Source organism: Phyllobates terribilis, unplaced genomic scaffold (assembly GCF_046119375.1).
Source record: "Phyllobates terribilis strain yellow unplaced genomic scaffold, ASM4611937v1 Scaffold_10__3_contigs__length_209671492, whole genome shotgun sequence".
In the NCBI taxonomy this organism is placed as follows: Eukaryota; Metazoa; Chordata; class Amphibia; order Anura; family Dendrobatidae; genus Phyllobates; species Phyllobates terribilis.
The window spans coordinates 29,326,589-29,352,462 of record NW_027362770.1 but is presented as its reverse complement, the minus strand read 5'-3'; the positions used below and the strand labels follow the sequence as shown (position 1 = coordinate 29,352,462).

Sequence of the window (25,874 nt, the reverse complement as noted above, 5' to 3'; positions counted from 1 at the left end):
TTCTTTCTATTCTAAATTGTCGGGTGCCGGCTTATGCCGCTGCTGAATTGCCGGCTTTTCATATATTGTCACAGAAGCGATGCGAACTTCCCTGCTCCGGACACAGCGCAGCGCTTCTGTGACAAGTGAAAGCTGGGAATACGCAGCGATGTGTCAGTTTCAGCACAGAAGCGCTGACCGTCTGGACCTACCGCCACCGTATTTTAACTCCCTCCACCTTATATTAACTCCGACATGGCAGGGATACGGCCACGGCAGCTTATTAACACCCCCAGAGTATCCCCGCATGTCAATTTCTGAAAGTTCAAAAGCATTACCGGCGTATTAGACGACCCCAGACTAGACAGAAGATTTTTCAGTCTTCAAAAGTCGTCTTATACGCCGGAATATACGGTATATATATACGGTGTATATATATATATATATATATATATATATATATATATATATATATATATATATATATATATATATACAGTACAGAACAAAAGTTTGGACACACCTTCTCATTTAAAGATTTTTCTGTATTTTCCTGACTATGAAAATTGTTCATTCACACTGAAGGCATCAAAACTATGAATTAACACATGTGGAATTATATACTTAACAAAAAAGTGTGAAACAACTGAAAATATGTCTTATATTCTAGGCTCTTCAAAGTAGCCACCTTTTGCTTTGATGTCCACAGCGATTATGAACTTATTGAAGCTCCTTAGTGTTCTCGCTCACGATATCCCTATCATGGCCATTATAGAGAATTATTCTCCCAAAAAAATGACACACTCATTATGGTACCCCCACAGTGAATTCCCCCCCTTACAGCTTACAGCCACACATATAGTATGACGTCTAGTGCCCACCGCAAAGTAAAATGTCCCTACAGTGCCACCCACACATTACAAAACCCCCATAACATGATGCTACTGAAGTACCCCACCCCACGTATGATGTCTCCTTAGTTCTCCAGACAAAGTATCATGGTCTGGTCACCATAAAGTGTGACGGACTGTCAGTATGATACCCCCACTTGATGACCTCCCTTAGTTTGGCGACCCACACAACCCCCTACTTAGTATGGGGGCCCTCACAGTCCACTCATCACTCTGTAAGATGGCCCCCACAGTCCATCCCCCAATCAGTATGGGGCCCCTGTAGTCTCCCCCTCCCACCTCCAAACTCCGTATCATGGCCCTCACAGTCCACCCTCACTTAGTATTAGGGACCCCACAGCCTCTCACTTAGTATAGGGGACCCCACAAGCAGCCGCCTAGTATGCCATTCCAGTAACTCCCCCTGCTCAGTATGAGGGCCACCAGTATCCCCCATGCTCAATATGTGGGCCACCAGTATCTCCCCATGCTCAGCATAGGCAACCCCTCAGTCTTTCCCTGCTCAGTATAGGGGACCCCACAAGCCACCGCCTAGTATGGGGGCCACCAGTATCTCCCCCTGCTCAGTATGGGGGCCGCCAAAGTCTCCCCATGCTCAGCATGGGGAACCCCACTGTCTAGTTCCCATTCAGTATTATGGCTAACTAAAGCCCTCCCTCCAACTCAGTATCATGGCACCCACAGCCCACCTCCCAATTGGTATCATAGGCCCTCACAACCCCCCACTCAAAATGTTGGCTTCTATAGTGCTCCACTCAGTATGAGGGCTCTCATAGCCACCACTCAGTATGATGGCCTCCCCTGTCCCTTACCCAGTATGGGGACCCCCACAGTCCCTATCCAGTATGGGAACCCCCACAGTACCTTACCCATTATGGGGACCCCTCAGTCCCTTGCTCAGTGTAGAAACTTCTACTGCACCATACAGAAAGTATGATGAATAGTGTGCCTAGCAAGGTATGATGTCCCCACAGTGCCACCAAAAGAGTTTAATACACTCACAGTATGATGTCACTAAAGTGCCCTCCCCCCTCGTATGATGTCCCCATAGCTCTCCCAGACAAATTATCATGATCACCATACAGTATGGGGGCCTGTCAGTAGGATACCCTAGCTCAGTATAATACCCTTAGAGTTCCCACTCAGCATGATTCTCCCCCAGACAGTATGATGGCTCCCACAGCTCCTCATTTAGAATGATAGCATCCACGACCCCCCGCTTAGTATGTGGGCCAAAGATCACTCCTCACTCAGCATTATGGCACCCTTGGTCCACCCCCCAATCAGTATGGGACCTCCACAGTCTCTCCACCCCTTCTTCACAGTATGATGGCTCCCAAAGCCCCCTGCTCAGTATGAGTCCATCCCCCACTCAGTATGATGGCCTTCACCGTCCACCTTTCACTCAGTATGGAGCCCCACAGTCCCACCTCATTCAGTATCATGGCCAGTCACAGTTCACCCCACCTCCCCGCTCTGTATCATGGCCAGCTACAGTACATCCCCCCACTCCATATGATGTTCCTCAGTTTGGGAGCCACCACACCACCCCCCACTGAGAATCATGGCCCCACAGTCACCCACACAGTAAGATTGCCCCCACAGCTCTACTGACGTCATTGCGCCTGCAGTGCACGGAGTCTCTGACTCACAAGTACAGGTTGAATGGTAGATCAGGGAGCAGTTGGCTTCTTGATCAACCATTCTATTCAACAGCGTTCTGAGGATGTCACTGAAATTATAATGATAGCCACTGCAACCCCCCCACCCCTTCCTCACCACAAACGATTCACTGATCCAATAGCGGCAGTGTGGTCTGTTGCTATGGAATATGAACATTTTTGTCTAGGTTCCTTCATGGCTGCAACATAGTTGTTACAGTTACTGTATTGGGCTTGAACCTGTAATTGCACAATAGAGATAGAGAAAATCACAGACCCCTATAAAGCCTAGGAGAACCATTATGATAGGCACAAGGGCCTTCAGCAGGGCCCTGGCCGCCATGGCAACCTAATGACACTATGCAATAATGTCACAATGGGGACAGCCACAATGGGAAAACGGAACTGTGCATCCCTGGACATTGCACCTTAAATTTTGTGTTAGCTTGACATTCGCATTTAAGGGGTTAGCAATGATCGCCGCTCGGCTCTGATCGCGGCTCGGCTCCAGTCTCTGCCATTCAAGGCAGTTGCTGTCTATTTAACACAGCCATCTACTGAACATGATGAGTGCTCAGCTCCTGAGTCCACGCCATACTCCTGCAACAAATATGTGCCATGCACGTATGGCGAATTTTGGGAAGTGGTTAGACATGTCAACCTCACCTCAATCTGTACAGAACAATCATTATTCTGTGCGCACAAAACAATGGTATTGTTATCGGCAGCACATGTCCTGTTTAGACAAGACATAGTGCTGCTGAGAAAGATGATTTTTAAGTAAGCTCAAAAATCATTACACTTGATGAATGTCTATTTTGCTCATTCATTGGGCATTTACCAGCCATGGGTCCATTAGTATAAATCCACCCTTAGCACGCGTAGACCTACTATAATCTGACATAATTTATCATGGAAGAGTTGGGGAGTCCCCAAATATATAAGTTAGTGGTCTGTCCTTGCCAAAATTTGTGAGTTTGATGGCTGCTTTTTTATGGAGATTGGCACCTTTATCTCTGTCTGCTTCTTCAATGAGCTTCATTTATAACTCCTAACAAGGATAATGTTACCGTTCACCCTACAGTCATCAGAGGTGAATCTACACTACAAAGGATTGTCTACTTAATGATCAGCAGACTATTTTTTATACGATATGCTGATAGAAAACTTGATTCAATCTGTTTAATTTCTTTTTTACTCTTAATGTTTTGGTTAAAAGGAAACATAAGCCAAATTGTTGCTACATAACCAGACTAATTTTATGCAACTGAGGCTGAAGTGCTCTGGATGTCAGTGTGAGCATTTCCCTGACCTCTGCCTTCCTGGCTCTAATTTACGCCTGGAGCCACCTTTTTTGGTTTGATTGACAGCTCACTGAATTGACTGCACATCGAGTTAGCTGTCAGTCAAGCAGAACACAAAAGGTGATAGACCGGAAAGAGAGGGAGAGGGCTCTGATCACACCCAGAGTACTTAAGCGTAATTAATTGTATGGAATGCCAGATTTTCTAAATATACAAATTGGCTTATATTTTAACGTGTTAGATTATTAGATAAGCTGTTTGAGGAGTTTGATTATCATGATAAAATCCCTTTAAAAGCCGCTCCAATGATGCTTTCTCCTTTGCCTCACACAGGTCGGCAAACCTCTACTTTCTTTTCCTTGCTATTCTGAACTGGATGCCTCAAGTTGAAGTGTTTCATAAGGAGATTACTATGGTGCCACTTGTCGTAGTGCTGCTTGTTATTGCATTCAAGGATGGTGTGGAAGATTATAAAAGATACCTCAATGACCGGAAGATCAATCTGAGGAGAACCTGTGTGTATAACAAGTAAGAGCTCTTTATACATCATTATGTATGTGGTACTTGGAGAGCATTGATTTCTGCTTGGGGTTCTCCACCTTTAGGGGACATTTATCTTTTTTTTTTTTTTAGACTTAAATTTGTATTTGAGGGTAAGATTCATTTTTGCAATAGGGATTCATTAAAAATGTTGAAATGTTTTGCTTTTACAGCCTCTTTGTTTCGCTGCATATTCAACTTTGATGTGGTCTGTAGTCATTAATCAACTGAGTAGCTGGTAAAAAACCATAAGTGTTACAAACATCCTGTTAGAAAGTTATAGCACTGCAATGACTGGTCTTCTACTTGTACAAGCATGCAGGGAGAGACCTGTCAATCCAGGGTAGTGGACGGAGAGAAGCTGCCGGGGACCCGCCTATATGACTAGTCTACAGCAAGTCTGTCATTGGCGGCTATTAAAGTACAGTTGCATCTCACTAAATTAAAATATCATCAAAAAGTTTATTTATTTCAGTGTCCAATATGAAAAGTGAAACTCATATATTATATAGCGTCATTACAAACAGAGGGATCTATTTCAAGTGTTTATTTCTGTTAATGCTGATGATTATGGCTTACAGCCAATGAAAACACCAAAGTCATTATCTCAGTAAATTAGAATACTTTATAACAACAGCTTGAAAAACATTTTTAAAATCCGAAATGTTGTCCTGCTGAAATGTATGTTCAGTAAATGCCCTCAATACTTGGTCGGGCTCCTTTTGCATCAATTACTGCATCAATGCGGCGTGGCATGGAGGCGATCAGCCTGTGGCACTGCTGAGGTGTTATATAAGCCCAGGTTGCTTTGATAGCAGCCTTCAGCTCGTCTCTATTGTTGGGTCTGGTGTTTCTCATCTTCCTCTTGACAGGTCAGGCGAGTTTGCTGGGCAATCAAGCTCAATGATACTGTTGTTTTTAAACCAGGTATTGATACTTTTGGCAGTGTGGACAGGGGTCAAGTCCTGCTGGAGAATGAATTTCCATCTCCATAAAGCTTGTCAGCAGAGGGAAGCATGAAGTGCTCTAAAATTTCCTGGTAGACGGCTACGCTGACTTTGGTCTTGATAAAACACAGTCGACCTACACCAGCAGATGACATGGATCCCCATCACTGATTGTGGAAACTTCACACTAGACCTCAAGCAGCTTGGATTGTCTGCCTCTCCATTCTTCCTCCAGACTCTGGGACCGTGATTTCCAAATAAAAATTGGAACTCTGGGACCTTGTGGAGTGTGTCAATGACTGCCTTCTGGACATCTGTCAAGTCAGCAGTCTTCCCCATGATTGTGGAGCCTATTGAAACAGACTAAAGGACCTTTTTAAACACTTAGAAATCTTTTTCAGGTGTTTTTGTTAATTATTTTAATGTTCTGAGATAATGACTTTTGTGTTTTCATTGGCTGTAAGCCATAATCATCAACATTAACAGAAATAAACACTTGGAATAGATCACTCTTGTTTGGAATGACTCTATATAATGAGTTTCACTTTTTGTATTGAAGAACTTAAATAAATTAACTTTTTAATGGTATTCTAATTTAGTGAGATGCACCTGTATGTTTTTTTATATTTTGTTATTTTTTTTATAAATTCTTTAAAAAAAAAATACATTTTTGCAATTTTTTTCCTTTTTTTCCCCCTTTTACTTTGTGCCAATATGGAACTTCTATACTGCAGGATATTTGATTAATCAGTTTTACACTGACACTACGCCTGTTAGACCCCGCTTATTTCAGAGCCTTACAGGCAACAGTAGACTGCTGCCACACTGTGATTAAAGAGGGAGCTCCTCTCTCTACTATCTAAATACTATTACTGCTGACAGCAGAATCTAAAGGGGTTAAATGCGAATACCGATTGTAGCCCTTGCAGCTGACAACTGCTGATGATGATGCCTGCTCTGTTTGTGAGCTGGTGTCATCATCATGCCATACATGTACGGAGATTTCCGGGAAGTCACTTCCCATTGGGGTGGATTCCGGGAAGGGGTTTAAAAAAAACCTTCTCTCCATATGGACCTACCACCAACTGTCAAGCAGTGTGGGGAAAGAGACCCCTCCACTCTGACACACTGCTCTGGAGTGATGGCATTAAGGGGCGCTCTTCCATCAGCTTTCACTGTTGTCTCGCATTAGGTCTCAGGAGCTCCTCTGATGGCCCCCGGGCTGCAGATTACAACTCCAGGGGTCGGGTGAGACCCCAGATCTAGATAAGACTACATGGACTGCTTAGCTAAGTTAGAAAAATGACATACTGCCCTAAAAACTGAGAACAATCACTGAACCTTATTGAAATATTGAGGTGAACACATGTATTAAATTAGCAAACTACGGTACTAAGAGAGCCAGGTTTTTCTCAAATGTTGCACTGTAGCATGACTAGCCCTAGCCATCTACTGTAGCCAGCTGCCATACAGCTAAAACAGGTTTGACCTAGGGTTTCTGAGAAACCGAGGAGGAAATAGGTTTACTTCTTGGCCACGTATAAAGATAGTACAAGTTCAAAAGCGAAGACAATAAAGAAGTGTTTGCTGGGATTTAGTAAGTTAGTGTTTACGGAACTGTTATGTTTTATCTTATTCTACTGCTGGTTTATAGTAGTAATTGTAGTATCATAACCTTTATATAATAGTTCCACAGGTTGAAAATAGACCTGGGTCCATCAAGTTCAACCTTTATCCAACAATGATGCATTTTGTCACTAAATTATCTGTAACCCACAATGTTATGTACTGACGAAATCTTACAGCCCTTTTTTTTTTTTAAAAAGTGTCTGCCATCACTACCTCCTGTGGTCGACATTCCACAGTCTGACTGTAAAGAACCCTTTCTTCTTTAGCTGCCGGAATCGCCTTTCTTCCACCCTTAATGAGTGCCCCCTGGTCCTTAGTATCTTTGGAAGGAATAAGTCCTAGACCTTTTTAATGACCACACAAGTATTAATACATGTAAATGAGATCTCCTGTGAGACGTCTTTATTCTAAGCTAAACAAGTCCAACTTTTTCAACCTCTCCTCATAGGAGAGGCCTTTCATCTCTTGTAATAATCTAGTTGCCACCTTTGAGCTGACTCTAACTTCTGAATATCCTTTTTAAAATGTGGAGCCCAAAACTGGATCCCATATTCTAGATGTGGCCTTACCATTGATTTATAAAGGGGTAACAGTACATTGGGATTGCAGGATTTTATTTCTCCTTTTATACATCCTAAAATCTTATTTTCTTTTGCAGCTGCTGCTTGACATTGAGTACTGCTGCTCAGCTTACTTGTAACCAGAATACCCAAGTCCTTCTCCTGTTCTGTAGACCCGAGTATACGCCTATTTAATGTATATGCTGCCTTTGCAAAGTCCAGATAAATCACATCATCCGCATTACCAACATCCAGATTTGCACTTACCTCCTCATAGAAACCAACATGTTGGTTAGACATGATTTGTCTTTCATGAATCCATGCTTATTATCATTTATTATATTATTCTCTGCGATATAACTTAGCAGGTTATCTCTTATGATGCCCTCAAAGACCTTGAACACTGCTGATGTCAGACTTACCGGACGGTAGTTTCCTGGATCCACCTTCTTACCTTTCTTAAATACAGTATAATGTACTCTCTATACATAGGAATGTCATTAATTCTCCTAAAGCTAGTCATTAACCTGTGCAGGAAATATCAGTTTTGAAGAGGAAAATGACATTTGTTTGCACTGCTCTTTTTGACCCAGGATTACTAAAAGGAATAAATCTGTGAATTATATAATTGGGAAAACTTTATTAATGAATGATACTACTGATATACCAAAATGGTATCTTTAGAAGTTACACATATTAATAGTAAAACGGGGAGGCAATAATTATTTTTTGTCTTTATTATCTAAAAACCCATAACATTAATTGCATTAAATAAAGAAACATTATTTCGAAAGGCATTCCACCAAGGTAAAGTACAATTAAATATAAATATGTTCAACAAAAATATATTATAAAAATTAAAATTGGCAAGTACCTTCCTAACCAAATGAAATAGAAGTACAGGTGCATGTTTGGGTGGGTTGTAGCTGGCAGTTACCGTTAAACAGTGGAATCACTATCGTTTGGGATGGAGATGGAGATCTCCATGTTTTTGGGAGAGGTGACTGGATGGGAAGGGATAACTGTTTTAAAGATTTACATGTTGAGTTTTTTCTTTTGTTTGGTAACAGCGAAGTGGTTGTTTATAGCGATCATCGATTTAGTACTTTATTTTTATATTTAAAAATTAACTTTTAAAAAATGTATCTTAAAATTCAACACCATTAAAACAACAAACCACATTATCAGTGCAAACAAATGAAAGAAGGGGAGTGCCTTTCCTTAATACGGCACTACCTAACCCTACCTTTCCCTCGTAACCAGCAGAGAGAAAGCCAATGGCTGGGGGCTGATGTTAATATTTTGGGAACAGGTCAATAGCCATAAAGGTTCCCAGGCTATTAATATCAGTTCACAGATATTTGCTTAGCCTTTACTCGTTATTCTAAGGGAAGCACCAGAAAAAAAGTGCAATGGGGTTTCCCTTATATTCAATAACCAGGCAAATGCTAAACAGACAGATGCGGACCGATATTAATAGCCTAGGAAAGGGCCATGGAGATTAGCCTCCTCCCAGACTGAAAACATCAGCCCTCAGCCGCCCCAGAAATGGTGCACCATTAGATGCACCAATTCTGGTGCTTAGCCTCGCTCTTCCCACTTGCCCTGATGTGGTGGCAAGTGGGGTAATAGTTATGGGGTTGGTGTCCACTTTGTAATGTCACATGTTAGTGATGGAGAGGCGTCTGTAAGATGCCATCATTACTAACCCCGTAGTCATATTGTAAAAAATACACAACCAGAATAAAGTTCTTTAATTGAAAGAAAGACACTGACACAGTTATTTTAAATAAATATTCCCCACCCTCTCTTAGCCATTTATTACTGTAAAATGAAAAATAATAAACTTAATAAAATACAGGATTAAAAAGACGAGTGTAAAAAACAATATTTCGTTTGGGATAAAAAAAACAAAAACAAAAAAAACAAATGGTATACAAGGTGTAATAAATAGTTAAATCCAGCGGTTAATTGGTGTGGAAAAAATGCCTGTGGTGGCTTTGTACCTGGAAAGAAGAGGAGTTTGGTTAGGACTATTGTTCTCTAGTATTGGATATGCTTAGCTGGCTGTGGAGCTGTTACTCACCAGGTATCAGGATTGGCAAAGTGCAGGTGTGCACTAGGACTGTGGTCCGTCAGGATTCTTTGGGTGAGGCGTGGTCCTAAACGCTTTGTTATGCTCCTGGAGATTTAATGATATGGGGTTAGTGCTGTTAGCACTGGGTAGGTAGATAGTGGGGTTAGCGACTTACCCTCGGAGGAGCTGGTCTATTTTTGGAGATTGCTTGTTAGCACTCCCTCAATTGGGGGGTGCAGCAGGAGGCTCTGGATTGTATCTGACTTTATTGCAGAGATGTGACAGGGGGGCTTATGGTTGCCGGTAGGCGTATTAACGCTTGAGAATACTCAATGTCCTGTATATAGATATGGAGAAAGGATTAGGAACTGAGACATACAGGAATAGTCCACAGTATGTGGTAAACCTAGATGTTTACCTGTGCATAATTATCAGTAATCCAGGGGTGCAACAGGAGGCTCTGGATTGTATCTATCTCTGAGCAGAGATGTAGCAGGAGGCTTCTGATTGCCAGGTGATAGGGGGCGTTGTAGCACTCAAGGATATTTGATGTCCTGTATATAGATGGGGAGGGAGAGTTAGGGGCTGAGGTATGCAAACAATAAGCCACAGTGTAAGTAAGTCCAGGTGTTTACCTTGTTTAGGGTCCAAGTGTGAAATGGTCAGTCACCTTCTTATCTATAGCTGAAGGCCTAAATCAAGGGAAGGTGTTCAAGAGGTTCTGCAGGAGGTTTCAGCCTAGTGGTAGGTGTAGCAGGAGGCTCTGGCTGAGTAGTTTCCTGGCTAAGTAGCAGTGGGTCTTGTCCCTGGACGCTGTGGTGCAGCAGGGGACCGGCTACAAATGTGGCAGGAGGCCTGGTCTGGGTAAGTATATTCAAGTAGGTGGAAGGCTTTGGTAGCAGGCTGTGTAGTAGATATCCGGGCAAGGTATATGGTTATGCGGAGTCCGGTATTCATACACGGTCCCTACTCGTTTGGAGTCAGGCAGGCCGCGTTCCTGGAATCCTGTCGGTAATAAAGAGGTGAGTGTGTGTGGTTTTTGGTCCTAGTGGTGGCGTGTGTCATAAGCGGTGGGGGCCGTGGCCCAGGGTACTTACGGTCCGTGGTCCTGCGGAGATGTCAAAAGGTAGTGGGGCCCGGAGCGAGAGCGGGGTCCCGGCCGGTGACCGCCGCTACTCGCGTGCTTCCGGGTAGGTGGAGCAAGAGAGGAGGGGTGGAGAAGGTGAGGGGGCGCGTTGTTTGGAAGCGCGCGAGAGGCAGAGAGACGCGCTGACACGTGGTGTGCAGCGTGTATTCGGGACGGATGCCTGTGGGCGCCTTCTCTTCTGGGTCAGTCAATTCCAACGCGTTTCGACAGCTGACGGCTGTCTTCATCAGGGATAGTCTGGCCCAGTAGGTGGAGTCCTTTATATACCTGTCTATAATAACGTCATGGCAACGGTCCGCTGTTTGTGGCGTTGTCATGGTAACTATCAGTCATTGAAAGCGAATAGCTCAATTTCACTGTTAAGACCCCATGGTCTCAAGGTGTTTAATTTAAAGATCCACTCGCTTTCTTTTCTTGACATATATTTAAATACCACGTGTCAGCGCGTCTCTCTGCCTCTCGCGCGCTTCCAAAGAACGCGCCCCCTCACCTTCTCCACCCCTCCTCTCTTGCTCCACCTACCCGGAAGCACGCGAGTAGCGGCGGTCACCGGCCGGGACCCCGCTCTCGCTCCGGGCCCCACTACCTTTTGACATCTCCGCAGGACCACGGACCGTAAGTACCCTGGGCCACGGCCCCCACCGCTTATGACACACGCCACCACTAGGACCAAAAACCACATACACTCACCTCTTTATTACCGACAGGATTCCAGGAACGCGGCCTGCCTGACTCCAAACGAGTAGGGACCGTGTATGAATACCGGACTCCGCATAACCATATACCTTGCCCGGATATCTACTACACAGCCTGCTACCAAAGCCTTCCACCTACTTGAATATACTTACCCAGACCAGGCCTCCTGCCACATTTGTAGCCGGTCCCCTGCTGCACCACAGCATCCAGGGACAAGACCCACTGCTACTTAGCCAGGAAACGACTCAGCCAGAGCCTCCTGCTACACCTACCACTAGGCTGAAACCTCCTGCAGAACCTCTTGAACACCTTCCCTTGATTTAGGCCTTCAGCTATAGATAAGAAGGTGACTGACCATTTCACACTTGGACCCTAAACAAGGTAAACACCTGGACTTACTTACACTGTGGCTTATTGTTTGCATACCTCAGCCCCTAACTCTCCCTCCCCATCTATATACAGGACATCAAATATCCTTGAGTGCTACAACGCCCCCTATCACCCGGCAATCAGAAGCCTCCTGCTACATCTCTGCTCAGAGATAGATACAATCCAGAGCCTCCTGTTGCACCCCTGGATTACTGATAATTATGCACAGGTAAACATCTAGGTTTACCACATACTGTGGACTATTCCTGTATGTCTCAGTTCCTAATCCTTTCTCCATATCTATATACAGGACATTGAGTATTCTCAAGCGTTAATACGCCTACCGGCAACCATAAGCCCCCCTGTCACATCTCTGCAATAAAGTCAGATACAATCCAGAGCCTCCTGCTGCACCCCCCAATTGAGGGAGTGCTAACAAGCAATCTCCAAAAATAGACCAGCTCCTCCGAGGGTAAGTCGCTAACCCCACTATCTACCTACCCAGTGCTAACAGCACTAACCCCATATCATTAAATCTCCAGGAGCATAACAAAGCGTTTAGGACCACGCCTCACCCAAAGAATCCTGACGGACCACAGTCCTAGTGCACACCTGCACTTTGCCAATCCTGATACCTGGTGAGTAACAGCTCCACAGCCAGCTAAGCATATCCAATACTAGAGAACAATAGTCCTAACCAAACTCCTCTTCTTTCCAGGTACAAAGCCACCACAGGCATTTTTTCCACACCAATTAACAGCTGGATTTAACTATTTATTACACCTTGTATACCATTTGTTTTTTTTGTTTTTGTTTTTTTTATCCCAAACGAAATATTGTTTTTTACACTCGTCTTTTTAATCCTGTATTTTATTAAGTTTTTATCGCTAGCATCCAAACAAATAAAACATTTTTTATAAAATAATAGTACTCTTCTCCTGATCTCTTTTCCACTACCGATAGCGCGATTTTTACTATAGAACAGTTAATTTATTGTAGTATATCTACTACGGACATTAGTGGGTCCCTGTCCACAATTATCGCTGCCATTGGTAGTAGTTAGCCTGATAAGCGCCTTCTACACGTACCATACCCTACGAAAAATAATAAACCATCATATTCCTCACCTGTGTGACGAGAAGGTGATCCATATCTGTCCCACAAAGAACTCCAACTCTGCTACATCTGGGTGGTTTGTTGAGTGGTGGCATGATGTGACCGTTCAGCAAGCCAGCCTGAACACACTGAGACAAGAGTGTGATTACGCTTCTGCAGTGTGTAGTGCTGACGTGAGAAAGGTCACTGGAGTTCATAGCTGATAAACCCCCTTTCAACTCACATATGGCACTGCTCGCTGTGTGAGAACTTGTGAATGTTGAATTGTGTTCTTTATATTGTAACAAAAGTTATTACGAATATGTACTTGCTCAATCTGTGAATATGTACTGTGACAGGGTTACTGGCAATGTATTTGAGGGGAGATATGTGTAACGAAGTTTGCTTTCTTCCATGATGTGAAACCCATAAATTTCTCTCCAGCATGTTATGTGCTGAGGGGTTAATCAGCCATGACCAGGTTGTTGTTTTTTTGTGAGTATCTGTAAGAGATGGGCCATTTTGTGTTACTATTTTGTTTTTGCTGGTTTATGAAGTAATAAACTAACCACAGACTTTAACCTCAAGTGTTCCTGTGTCTACCTCAGTAGTGGACAAGTGATTAGCATTACCACAGTACTCACTCCAATGCTTCAACTGCTACTGAACTCTTGCCTTGGAACGAATAGTCATCCCTATTTGGGAATATGATTTTCACTCCTCCTTTTTGTGTGTCAAATCGTTGAATGAGTGAACAATCTCCATTTACTACACACAGTTTTTGAAAATTCAACGATCATTTTTTTGATCTCCTAATTGATTTTATTTACGAGCGTTTTTGGAACCATCTTTCAGGCGCTCGACCTATTCACATTACACAATTATCGTGAACGATAGGTTGTTACCTGTTAGTTTATCGACCAGTGTAAATGAGCCTTAAGTCTTCGTCTTATATCCTTAATCTTACTAGGTCTCATGCGCTTAAAGTCTCTCACAAAAGGGCAGAAGAATTACAGTAATGTACAGAGGGCTCCTCATTGGTGTCACGTGCAGAGGGCTTCTCGCTTGGTGTCGCTCAACAAGACAATGGATTCATCTGCATCTTGACTACGTCATACTGGGATGTGAACAGCTGCTTTTCTGATTCTATCACTTGTCCATATTCTAAGACAGTCTCTTGCAGTGCTGGGGTGAAGAAACCTTTATACATCATCTCACCATCAGCAGCCATAACAGAAACGTGATAACTAGCTTATGATTAAGAACTATGCATTGTCCTCTGATGTGACTCAAAAAGTCCCCATGTATGGAGGAGGTTAAGGAGTTGATCCCGAACCATGGACTTCAGAAGAGAACATGAGTTTCTCTATTTAATGTATTATTGTGTGGATAAGAAATCAGCTTTCCCCCCATTAAAAATAAAGAAATAAGCTGCATTTTATAGTGCTAACAAAAGCAATGAGATTTCAGAAATCTCATGCACGCGCTTTTTTTTTTCCTGACTGAAATTAAGCTTGTACTGTAAACAAATCAGACATGCAATGCGCACCAAAAAAAGCACCCAAAAAGAAAAGCAAAACGTGCATTTTGAACACAGTGCTTTTACTGTCAAGATAGCAGGTTTTGACTGCAGAAAAAATGCTGCAAAAAGTCAAAATATAAAATTAACTGGCATGGTTTACTTAAAAAAAAACAAACGCTAGAATTGCAGTTTTATGATCTGTACACTACCCAAAAAAGTGATGTGTTCAAATTGTCATATGAGCCACACATTTCGATCTGCTTTGCCTTGCAAAAGAAAAAAAAGGCCTCAAACACCAATGGAAAATTGGAAAAGTTGCGTGTCACAGTATATGGCATCACAAACCTAATATTTTTCAACAATATTCAGAATTTTTTTTTCACCACTTTCACAAAAAAAAAGCAAAATTAAAAAAGATTTGTATTGCTGCAATCATACTCCTACAATCCTGTTGCAAATGCAGATTGTCCACCATAAAAACAATGGCAACATTTAGTTTTTTGACCATTTCACGGCACTTAAAAGGTTTATTTTTTCTGTTTTCAGTGCATTTGGCAAAGTAAATGGTATCATTCTAAACTAGAATATGTCCCACAAAAGAAGTGCCCTGATATGGTTATGTTGATGGTAAAGTAAAAAAAAGTTACAACTCTTTAAAGGAGAGGGAATACCGAAAGCACAAAAATGTAAATTGGCCTCGTCAGGAAGAGGCTAAGTAAAATTGGTATTATTTGCAACTTTATTATGTGTTACCATATTGATGAGTGGCAGCTGTGTAAAGTGACCGAGAGCGGTAGCCATGACCAAGCTGCTGTCTCATTGCGCCCTGGCATTCTACAGGAAAATCACATCCCAGTCCCAATGTGCTGTCCAGTATGGGGGGGAACACGTTCACTTGTGGGCTGCAGACCTCCGCTGCTCCCAGGCCTCCATCTTCCAGGCCGCCCACATAACTCGGAAGACACGCAGTTTGTATTAATCAGCAAAAGGTTATTGGACAGTTCAAGTTCATCAGATTGTAACACGCTTTATCGGGCACAACACTTCTGTTTCTTGTTTTCTTGCCACAGTATTTTTACCTTAACAGAGTCCGTTTTCAGCAATACTATCCTTCCCTCCTGGACTATTCTAACGTTGGCTATTCCTGTCTGCCCCAGGGATTTTCTGTCCCATTCCGCAGTGCACCCGAGATCCGTTAACTTCCCTTATTGTGGTTCCGCGTCCATTGTCCCCTGTACGCTAGGGAATAAGGCACTCCTCCCAGTACCTATGTCAAGCCATGAGCGCCAGATGTTGCAGGAATGTCCACAAGGGATTCTACTAAGGCCTCCCACTGCCATGAATGATAGCTCCTTACTGCCGCCAGCAGCCCATTGCGCTTGACCTTGGTTACTATACTTCCCTATCTGACTATCAGGAAGTAGTCTGCTTTATTATAACATTAACCCCATTCCATTGTGGGCTAGTCTCAAACATTAACTGTAACTTATCCTATGTCCCCAGCTAACTACAAATACTATCTTATACTAGTATGTACTAAGCCTATTGCCTTCCTCTTCTATCCTAGTCTATATCTTACCCTATGCTGTACACTACCATAACAGTCTATTCACCGTATACATGCTACACTTACTGTATGTATTACCTCTACATTACTCATGCTCTATACATTATCACATCACAATACATTACACAAGATATATAAAAGACGCATAACACTATATACATGACAGAAGATATACAAAAGACGCATAACACTATATACATGACGCGATTGGGGACTTCAGGGGTAGGAATGGGCTCGTACAGTCCACCACTGTTACAGCTGTGGGAGCCACTCTGGGTGGACCCAGCGGGTGTGTTCCTATCGTGTTCTTATTAATTTATGATAGTTTTAAAAGTTGGGGCAACACTGTCATCTTTAAATTTGGTTCTTGGGATAGAGAATCAATGTCTGATCGACCGGGGTCCGACACCCCGCACCCCCGCCGATCAGCTGTTATCAGTGGCAGTGACCGCCGGTCGGAAGTATTTACTTGCAGAGCTTGGCTGTAGTAGTCACTGCAGGGTACTGTACATCTGCCTACTATTCAAAGCAATAGGAGACAGATGTGCAGTATCAAGCCCCAGCCACTACAAATAGATGGCCAATCTGCAAGTAAGTACTTCCGACCAGCGGCCACTGATAACAGCTGATCGGCGGGGGTGCCAGGTGTCAGACCCCAGCTGATCAGACATTGATGCCCTATCCTAAGAATAAGACAAAAATGTAAAAGTAGTGGATAACCTCTTTAAGTGAGTTAAGTTTTGGGTTTTGAAAACAGTGTACAGTGGATAGAAAAAATATGTACACCATTGTAAAAATGCCAGATTTTTTGTCATGAAAAATAAATCATACCAAAACGAATTATTTCTGGAGGGTATCTCCTGTGTACAGCGCCCTCTTCAGGTCACCCACAGACTTTCAACTGGATGCAGGTCTGGGCTCTGGCTGGGCCCTTCCAAAGCGTTGATCTGCTTCTGGTAAAGCCATTATTTTGTTGATTTGCACTTTCACTTAGTCGTTGCCGTGCTGAAAAGTAAAATTCCTCTTCATCTTCAGCTTTTTAGCACAGGCCAGAAGATTTAATTGCAAAATTGACTAATATTTGGAACTGTTCAGAATCCCCTCCACCATGACTAAAGCCTCAGTTCCATCAGCCTATAAACAGCCCCAAAGCAGATAACTGCCTCCTCCATGCTTCACTGTGTGAATGGTGTTTTTAGGTAATGCAGATTGATGGCTTTGTGTCAAACTTATCTTCTGGAATTATGGCCAAAAGTTGATCCTTAGTCTCATCAGACCATGACATGTTTTATCACTTTCTTTTGGCAGACTTAATGTAGATTTTGGCAAAACACAGTTGGGCTTGGCGCTGTTTTTCTTTGAAAGAAAAGGCTTCCATCTTAACACCCTGCCACATAGGCCAGAGATATTTTTGAATACAAAAGATTGTTGTCACATGTAGTACACAACCAATACTTGCCAGAAATTCCTGCAGCTTTTTTAAGGTTGCTAAAGGCCTCTTGGCAGTCTCCCAGACCAATTTTTTAAGCACCAACAAGAGAGGTGATCCACCCTTCAAGGACAGGGAACCTTTAACATAAAAAGGGTGGTTCCTCTTTCCGCATCAGTGGTTTCCTGTCCTTGACTGGGGAACCTTATTGCATGGCAGCAGAAGACAGAAGAGGAACGAAGACAGAGTTCCCAGACCTGGGCCGGTCGATTGCTGGCAGGACTCCGTCTCTGCAGTGGCCGGCGCCAGGGGAGCTGGAAGCACCGCAGGGGGCCCGATGGGGTCTCGTCCATCAGACGTAGCGGAGGTCCGTAGCGCCATCACCACATGGTGGCCGGCAGCAACGCATCCCGGAGGCGCAGTCACAGGGCGTGGACTGGAAGTCGCGCCCTGATGATGAACGTCTGGACCTTTTCACCCTGGTTAATTTTTCCAGGGCGGGTACCAGAAGCTGCAGGAGCACGCTGACTGGCAGAGCCCCTGAATTCAAACTATTTTAAGGGTTGGTTGCTGTCCAGACAGGGGCGCATGTGATTTTGTTATGGAGACGCAGCAGCAGCATACAATGCTGCAGCAGCAATCAGAGCAAGAGCACCAGCCACAGCGTCTCCAGCTGCGGCGGCCACAGGAGAAACCGCAGCCATGCCTGGACAGAAGTAGCAGCCAGTAGAGCGGAGTATGCAGGACTAGGGACTCCAGGTCAAGTCGGCACAGCTCCAGCGGAATAGAAGATTCCGCGGTCTCCAAAGGAGAGATTTTGAATGACATTCTGCCTCCTGTTCTGGTACCCTTTATATCCGGTGAGCGATCCACATGAAAGTTCAGCCTATTAATGAGGGTTTCCTTTTCTTTCTATCTTTTTATTTCTCTCCCCTCTGTGGCTAGGAGCCCCCCATAAAATGTTCAGATAAATCTAAACACAGAGCCTGCATTTTGTGCGGTCAGGGGTTAGCCAGGGTTTGGCCTAAGAGATTATGCCAGACTTGTAGAATGCTTTGAGATCCCTGTTCCACTCATGGAAAACATCATAGGAACAAAACCCAAGATCCCCCACGTTATCAGCTACACAGTCAGACAAAGGGATTCTGGATGAGTCTTTTAGTTCATCCTCATCTAGAAGTGACTCCGGGACCAGTCATTTCTTTCCCCTGGATAAAGTGGGCAATCTAATAAAAGCAGTGAGGTTCACAATGGGGTTAGTTGACCAAAAAACAAAAAAATCAGTACAGGATATAATGATTGGCACTCTGAATCAGAGAAAACATAAAACCTTCCCCATTGATGAGAAAGTGCAAGGACTCATAAATAAAGTCTTCTTTCAAATGTAAATACCCCTTTGAGGAGGCGACAACGTCCTGAAATAAAGCCCCTAAACTGGATTTTGCGATTTCCAAAGCCTCAAGAAAATCATCTCTTCCCTTTTGAGAATGGAGGGTTATTAAGACCCCTTAGAGAGAAAATTTGATAGTTTCCTCAAGGGTACATGGTAGTCATCGCCATGGGCATTAAAACCATCCATAGATGGTTAAATAGATTAGAAGACCAGCTGAAGGATAAAACAGCCCGAGATTCCATCTTGGCCACACTCCCAGTAATGAAAGGGGTGGCGGCCTTCCTGTCAGATGCCTCAGCAGGCTCTGCAAGATTGGCAGCAAGGTCAGCAGTGCTATCTAACGCAGGCCACAGAAAGGTCTGGTTAAAGTGCTGGCCAAGGAACATACAGACAAAGGGGAAGTTGTACGCCCTCCCATGTGAAGATGATTACTTATTCGGTACAGCCCTGGATGACATCCTCGAGAAAGCAGGGGATAAGAAGAAAAGGTTCCCAAGATCTCCCTTTTCATCCTTCAATCAGTCCTTTTGGATGAAGAAATTCAACCGAAGGAGGAAGTTCAGAGAGAAAAATAGGTGGGATGATCGCCCCAGAAGGGGTAAGTCGATAAAATCAGCATAAGGCTGCTCTTTAGTAGAGATGAGTGGTGTTCGACTAGAACTATTTGCCAATCTCAAATTTGAGCTGTTTTGGGCGGTGTTTGAGTCGTTCGACGAACGCGAACGATTTGCAAAAAATTCGGCTGTTCGAGGTTATGTTCGATAACTGTTCGTGCACCAAAAGCGTGTCCTGCATGTCTGGCGCTATTTAGAGCACCAATCATGCAGGGATTGTCTGCCACTCACTGTAATGCCACAGACATGGTGGTTGTGGCATTACAGTGGTTGCCGAAATCGATGGGAACAGTGCTCACAGTGAAACATGAAAATCCGGCAATTCAGCAGCGGCATACACCGGTATCCGACAATTTAGAACCGAAAGAATAGAGAATCACACATAGATTAGATACATAGAAACATGTCAGTCACATATATAAGAAGTACAGTGACAGTGTTGGTTACTGTACTTGTCATTTAGTGTTAAAGGATTTATTTAAAAAAATATTAGTGTTTTCATGCACCTTCTCTTTAAAAAAGCCGGCCGGCAATTCAGCATGGGTACCCGACAATTTATAACAGAAAGAATAGAGCATCACACACAGATTAGATACATAGAAACATGTCAGTCACATATATAAGAAGTACAGTGATAGTGTTGATTACTGTACTTGTCATTTAGTGTTAAAATAAAGGATTTATTAAAAAAAAAAATTGGCGTGGGGTTCCCCGTAATTTTAGTCTCTAGCGGAGGTTAAGCAGACGGCTGGGGCAGATGTTTGAAGCCTGGGAAGGGGGTAATACCCACGGAGCTTCCCAGGCTACTAATATCAGCCCCCAGCTGAATACCTAGCCTTTACTAGCTATTAAAATGGGGACCCCAAAAAAAACGACATGGGTTCCCCCCTATTTTAATAGCTAGCAAAGGCTAGGCTGACAGCTGGGGGCTGATATTAATAGCCCAGGAAGGGTGCCATGAATATTGGCCCCCTCCCAGGCTAGAAACACCAGCCGTTAGCCGCCCCAGAAATGGCGCATCCATAGGATGCACCAATTCTGGCACTTAGCCTCGCTCTTCCCACTGCCCTGTAGAGGTGGCAGTGGGGTAATAGGGCTGGGGTTGATGTCAGCTTATAATGCCAGCTGACATCAAGCCCAGGTTAGTAATGGAGAGGCGTCTATAAGACACCCCCATTACTAACCCCATAGTCAAGGTTACAAAAAAAACACAAACACCCAGAATAAAGTCCTTTAATTGAAATAAACACACAATTCTTTATTGTTCTAAATTAAACCATACTTACCGTACTTACCATGTGTCAATACATGCAGGATTTCAGAAGTTTCTCAGGATGGCTGTAACAAGAGGAGCAATCAGGAGGCACTTTAAATACAATGCCCTTCCCTTTGGCCTAGCAGTAGCACCCCGTGTGTTTACGAAGATAATGGCTGAAGTTAAGGCCCACCTCAGAAAAAAAAACAGACTGATTATTCCCTACTAGAGATGAGCGTTGCTCGACTCGAACTGTTCACCAATCTCAAATTCGAGCTGTTCGGCGAACACGAACGATTTGAGAAAAATTCGGCTGTTCGAGGTTATGTTCGATAACCGTTCGTGCACCAAAATCATAACTGGATTTTTTCTCAGTAATGATGAAAATTAATGTTAATACGCAGTTTGAGTGTACAGCGGGGTGGGGGGAGGGGCAGGGGATGGATCTCTGCAGGAATAATGAAGATCTCCATTTTTTTTTCTCTTTCCCGCATTTACAGTGGGGAGGTGCAATCTGTCAGCCTATCAGCAGCGCACACACAGAGCGAAGTGCTTTTTTTCACACAAGCTAGGGCATGTGTCATTGGCAGTGTATGTCACATGTCCTTGCCCTATAAGACCCAGCCATTTTCCCCGTCGCCACCATTTTCTCACTGCTGCAGCTGCGTGTTAGACGGCACCGCTGTTGCTGTGTGCGCTATACCTTGTTAATTTCAAGCCAATTTTTGCACAAATCTACAGATAGCTTGGGAGTAGGGAATAGTTGTGATTGCAGTCCTTTTAAGGACTAGGTTACAGCATTTCCTACGACTTTTATCAGGCAGGTCTGTGCTCTTAAATAGATAGATTGTGGGAGTAAAGACTAATTGTAATTGGAGTCCTTTTCAGGACTAGGTTACATCAGTTCCTATCAGTTTTTGCCAGGCAGGTCTGTGCCAGTGCTGTGCAAGTTTTTTTCACAGCATTTGGCTGAATCTAGCAAAGCTAATCCTTTTTGGCCTATTGCAGAGTGTGTTAGTCAGTGGAGTAGCCTATCTGTGTTGCAAGATATACCACCTGTGTATAGAATACCAATTTTTTTACTGCACCTAGTGAAGTAAAACCTTTTGGGCATAGCATCATTCTATTAGTCCATCTATATTGACCTCTACCAGGTTGCAAATTGAATATAATTTTTTTCTGCATCTAGCTCTGAAAAAATATTTGGCCTTCTAGCAGTGTGTGGGACTTGTTCTATTAGTCCATCTATACTGACCTCCATCAGGTTGCAAATTAAAAATAATTTTTATCTGCATCTAGCTCTGAAAAAATATTTGGCCTTCTAGCAGTTTGTGGGACTTGTTCTATTAGTCCATCTATACTGACCTCCATCAGGTTGCAAATTGAATATAATTTTTTTCGGCATCTAGCTCTGAAAAAATATTTGGCCTTCTAGCAGTTTGTGGGACTTGTTCTACTAGTCCATCTATACTGACCTCCATCAGGTTGCAAATTAAAAATAATTTTTATCTGTGTCTAGCTCTGAAAAAATATTTGGCCTTCTAGCAGTGAGTGGGACTTGTTCTATTAGTCCATCTATACTGACCTCCATCAGGTTGTAAATTAAAAATAATTTTTTGTCTGCATCTAGCTCTGAAAAAATATTTGGCCTTCTAGCAGTGTGTGGGACTTGTTCTACTAGTCCATCTATACTGACCTCCATCAGGTTGCAAATTCAAAATAATTTTTTTTCTGCATCTAGCTCTGAAAAAATATTTGTCCTTCTAGCAGTGTGTGGGACTTGTTCTACTAGTCCATCTATACTGACCTCCATCAGGTTGCAAACTGAATATAATTTTTTTCTGCATCTACCTCTGAAAAAATATTTGGGCTTCTAGCAGTGTGTGGGACTTGTTTTATTAGTTCATCTATACTGACCTCCATCAGGTTGCAAATTAAAAATAATTTTTATCTGCATCTAGCTCTGAAAAAATATTTGGCCTTCTAGCAGTGTGTGGGACTTGTTCTATTAGTCCATCTATACTGACCTCCATCAGGTTGCAAATTGAATATAATTTTTTTCTGCATCTAACCCAGCCAATAGTTTTGGCCTAATACCACAGTTTGGCCACTCAGCTCTGCTCGGTTCCCATCCATTTTTTTTTTGTGCAAACAACTCCAGAGTTGTGAATTAGTTAACCACCAAAATGAGTGGAAAAAGGCCTGCTGCTGGTGGAAAGGGGAATAGGCGTGTTGGGAAGGGGAAAAAAAGTTGTGTCCGTGGGGTAGGTGTTAAAGCAACAGTAACATCTGCAGAAGAAAGACCATCTTCCAGCCAAACTAAAATGTCTACTTCTTTTAGCGGACAAAGTGATAAGATCCCTTTCTTACGGCCACGCCAATCGCTACAAATTCCAGATGAGGCACAAAAACAGCAGGTGCTTCAATGGATATCAAGTGTTCCTTTAAGTGGGCTCTCCTCCACATCAACTTCAACATCACAAATACTCCAGTCCTCAAAGGTGTCACCCCAATCGCACTTGCTTCCTCACAGCTCCCAAATCTCCAGCTGCCCGTCTGAGTATGAGGTAGAACAGATGGTTGAGTCTGCAGAGCTGTTTACTCATACTATAGCCTGAGAATCAGAGGTCGACTCCAGCGCTTCTGTGAATCCAGACGAGGAAATGATCTGCACTGATGCCCAGAATCTTTGAGTCGGATCCAGGACCAGATGCTGAAGGTTCTGACCATAATGTAGACCCTCATTCCCAAACTGTAACTCCTGTTGGTGGAGACAATGAGGAAGACGATGATAAGACTCAAATACCTGAATGGAGCGACAACTTTAGTTTTTTGTCAGGGCAGGAACAGGTTGGCTCTGAGGACGACGGGTGTGATAACGCACAGGGTGATGATGATGAGGTTGGAGATCCCACTTACTGTCAACCCACAGTCAGCCAAGAGATGAGGTCAGCAGAGGAGGTGGAGGAGAATGCTAGTGACGACAAGGTCCGGTTGCGCCTTCCTGGACAGAGATGTAGTACTGGAAGCACGTCAACAACTGCATCCTCAAACACAACTCTGCCTCTCACCACAAGTCGTGGTGGCTCTTCAGGTCGCATGGGTGCTAAGCCTTGCATAGCCTGGGCATTTTTTCAGATCGATAAAGATGACCCAACTCGTGTTATCTGTAACATTTGTCAGCAAAAGCTAAGTAGAGGCCAAAAAATACATAGTTTGAGTATTTCATGCATGAACCGGCACATGGACATGAAGCATAAGTTGCAGTGGGAAGCTCACTGTGCTACAATGCGGCCTAGCCTGCCGCGCCAACCACCGTCTGCCATATCTTGTGCATCCGCGGCCTCTTCATCCTCTGTGACTGGGGGGACAGCAGTCACACCTGTTTTGGGGCGCAGACCTGCCACCTCTTTACCCGCAAAAGCCAGCGTGATTGGCAGGTCATCATTTTCTTTGGAGGTGGTAACACCAGCTGGTGTTGAGCGCTGTCCGACATCGATAGCACCACCTTTGGATCAAGGCAACCTAACATGTCCGCCTGCATCTTCCTCACAGACTGACAGTTTGCCGGGGACACCCTTATCAACCCCGTCTAAGCACAATAGCCAGCCCTCGGTCCCTCAGATGTGGACAAGTAAAAGACCATTTCCTCCTAGCCATGAGAAAGCTAAGAGGTTGAATTTCACCATCTGCAAGCTCTTGGCTACAGAAATGCTGCCTTTCCGCCTGGTGGACACAGAGGATTTTCGAGACCTTATGTCCGTCGCAGTGCCCCAGTACCAGATGCCCAGTTGGCACTACTTCTCAAAGAAAGGTGTGCCTGCGCTCCACCAGCATGTCACACACAACATCACCGCTTCTTTGAGAAACTCTGTGTGTGACAGGGTGCATTTCACCACAGACACTTGGACGAGTAGAGATGGACAGGGGCGTTACATGTCGCTGACTGGGCACTGGGTAACTATGGTGACAGCAGGACAAGGGGCTGCTGTCCAAGTCTTGCCGTCCCCACGAGTTGTGCGTCAATCCTCTTTATCTCAAAGTTCCTCCACTGCTTCTGCCTCCTCAACCTCCTCTCGGTCCTCCACCTGCACCCAAAGCCTGTCTGGTCATGCCACAAGCTTTCTAACTGCGCAGAAGGGATCCTGCACACCTCCTTACTATGCTGGCAGCAGTGCTCAACTTCATCAGGCGGTTTTTACTTTGAAATGTCTGGGAAATGTGAGTCACACAGCTGAGGAGTTGTGGTCAGCTCTGGAGAACCAATTTCATGAATGGTTGTCTCCACTGGACCTGAAACCAGGGAAGGCCGTGTGCGACAATGCTGCAAACCTGGGTGCGGCCCTTCGCCGGGGCAATGTCACACACGTGCCTTGTATGGCTCACGTGTTGAACCTGGTTGTCCAGCAATTTTTAGCCCACTATCCCAGACTAGATGGCCTTGTGCAGAGGGCACGGTCGCTGTGTGCTCACTTCCGCCGTTCGCATCTCGCAGCTCAGCGACTTACATCTCTACAGAAGTCGTTGGGCCTGCCACTTCACCGGCTAAAATGCGATATGCCTACCCGGTGGAATTCAACTCTGCACATGTTGCAGCGACTGTGGCAGCACCGACAAGCCCTGGTGCAATACGTTCTGACGTATAGACTGCACCAACGAGATCCAGAGGTGGGGCAAATCACGCTGGAGGAGTGGTCTCAGATCAGGGACCTATACACCCTTCTGCACAGTTTTGAAATGGCGAAGAAGATGTTTAGTGCTGACGATGCCATTATCAGCATGACTAATCCGGTGATTTACATGCTGGAGCACATGTTAAACAGAATTCGGAGTCAGGTGGTGGCACAAGAGGAGGTGGAGGAAGTAGAGGAGGAGGAGTTGTATGCGGAAGGGCTAACATCTGCAAGGTCCAGACGGTCGGCAGCACCAAGGCGGCAGGCATGTGAGGGTGGGGGAGATGGTTTTACCATGGTAGCAGCCAAACTAGTGAGGAAGGTGCAGGAGCCCAGGAAGAAGTGGAGGACGAACTGATGGAAGACTCATCAGATGAGGGAGACCTTGATCACATTTATGTTGTGCGAGGTTGAGGGGAGAGGACAGAGGAAGGAAGCATGATTGTTACCTCGCCACCAACACAACGGGGACTTGGTGCTCCTGGATGCGCAACACACATGAGTGC

General features: G+C 44.2%; 1 protein-coding gene across 1 annotated transcript in view; it reads left to right on the top strand.

Moving 5' to 3' along the window:
• ATP10B (ATPase phospholipid transporting 10B (putative)) overlaps positions 1 to 25,874 on the top strand; it is a 666,536-nt gene that overhangs the window by 484,338 nt on the left and 156,324 nt on the right. The window contains exon 5 of the mRNA XM_073649518.1: positions 4,189 to 4,383. Coding sequence (XP_073505619.1) covers positions 4,189 to 4,383 — 195 coding nt within the window. The remainder of the gene's footprint in view (positions 1 to 4,188; positions 4,384 to 25,874) is intronic.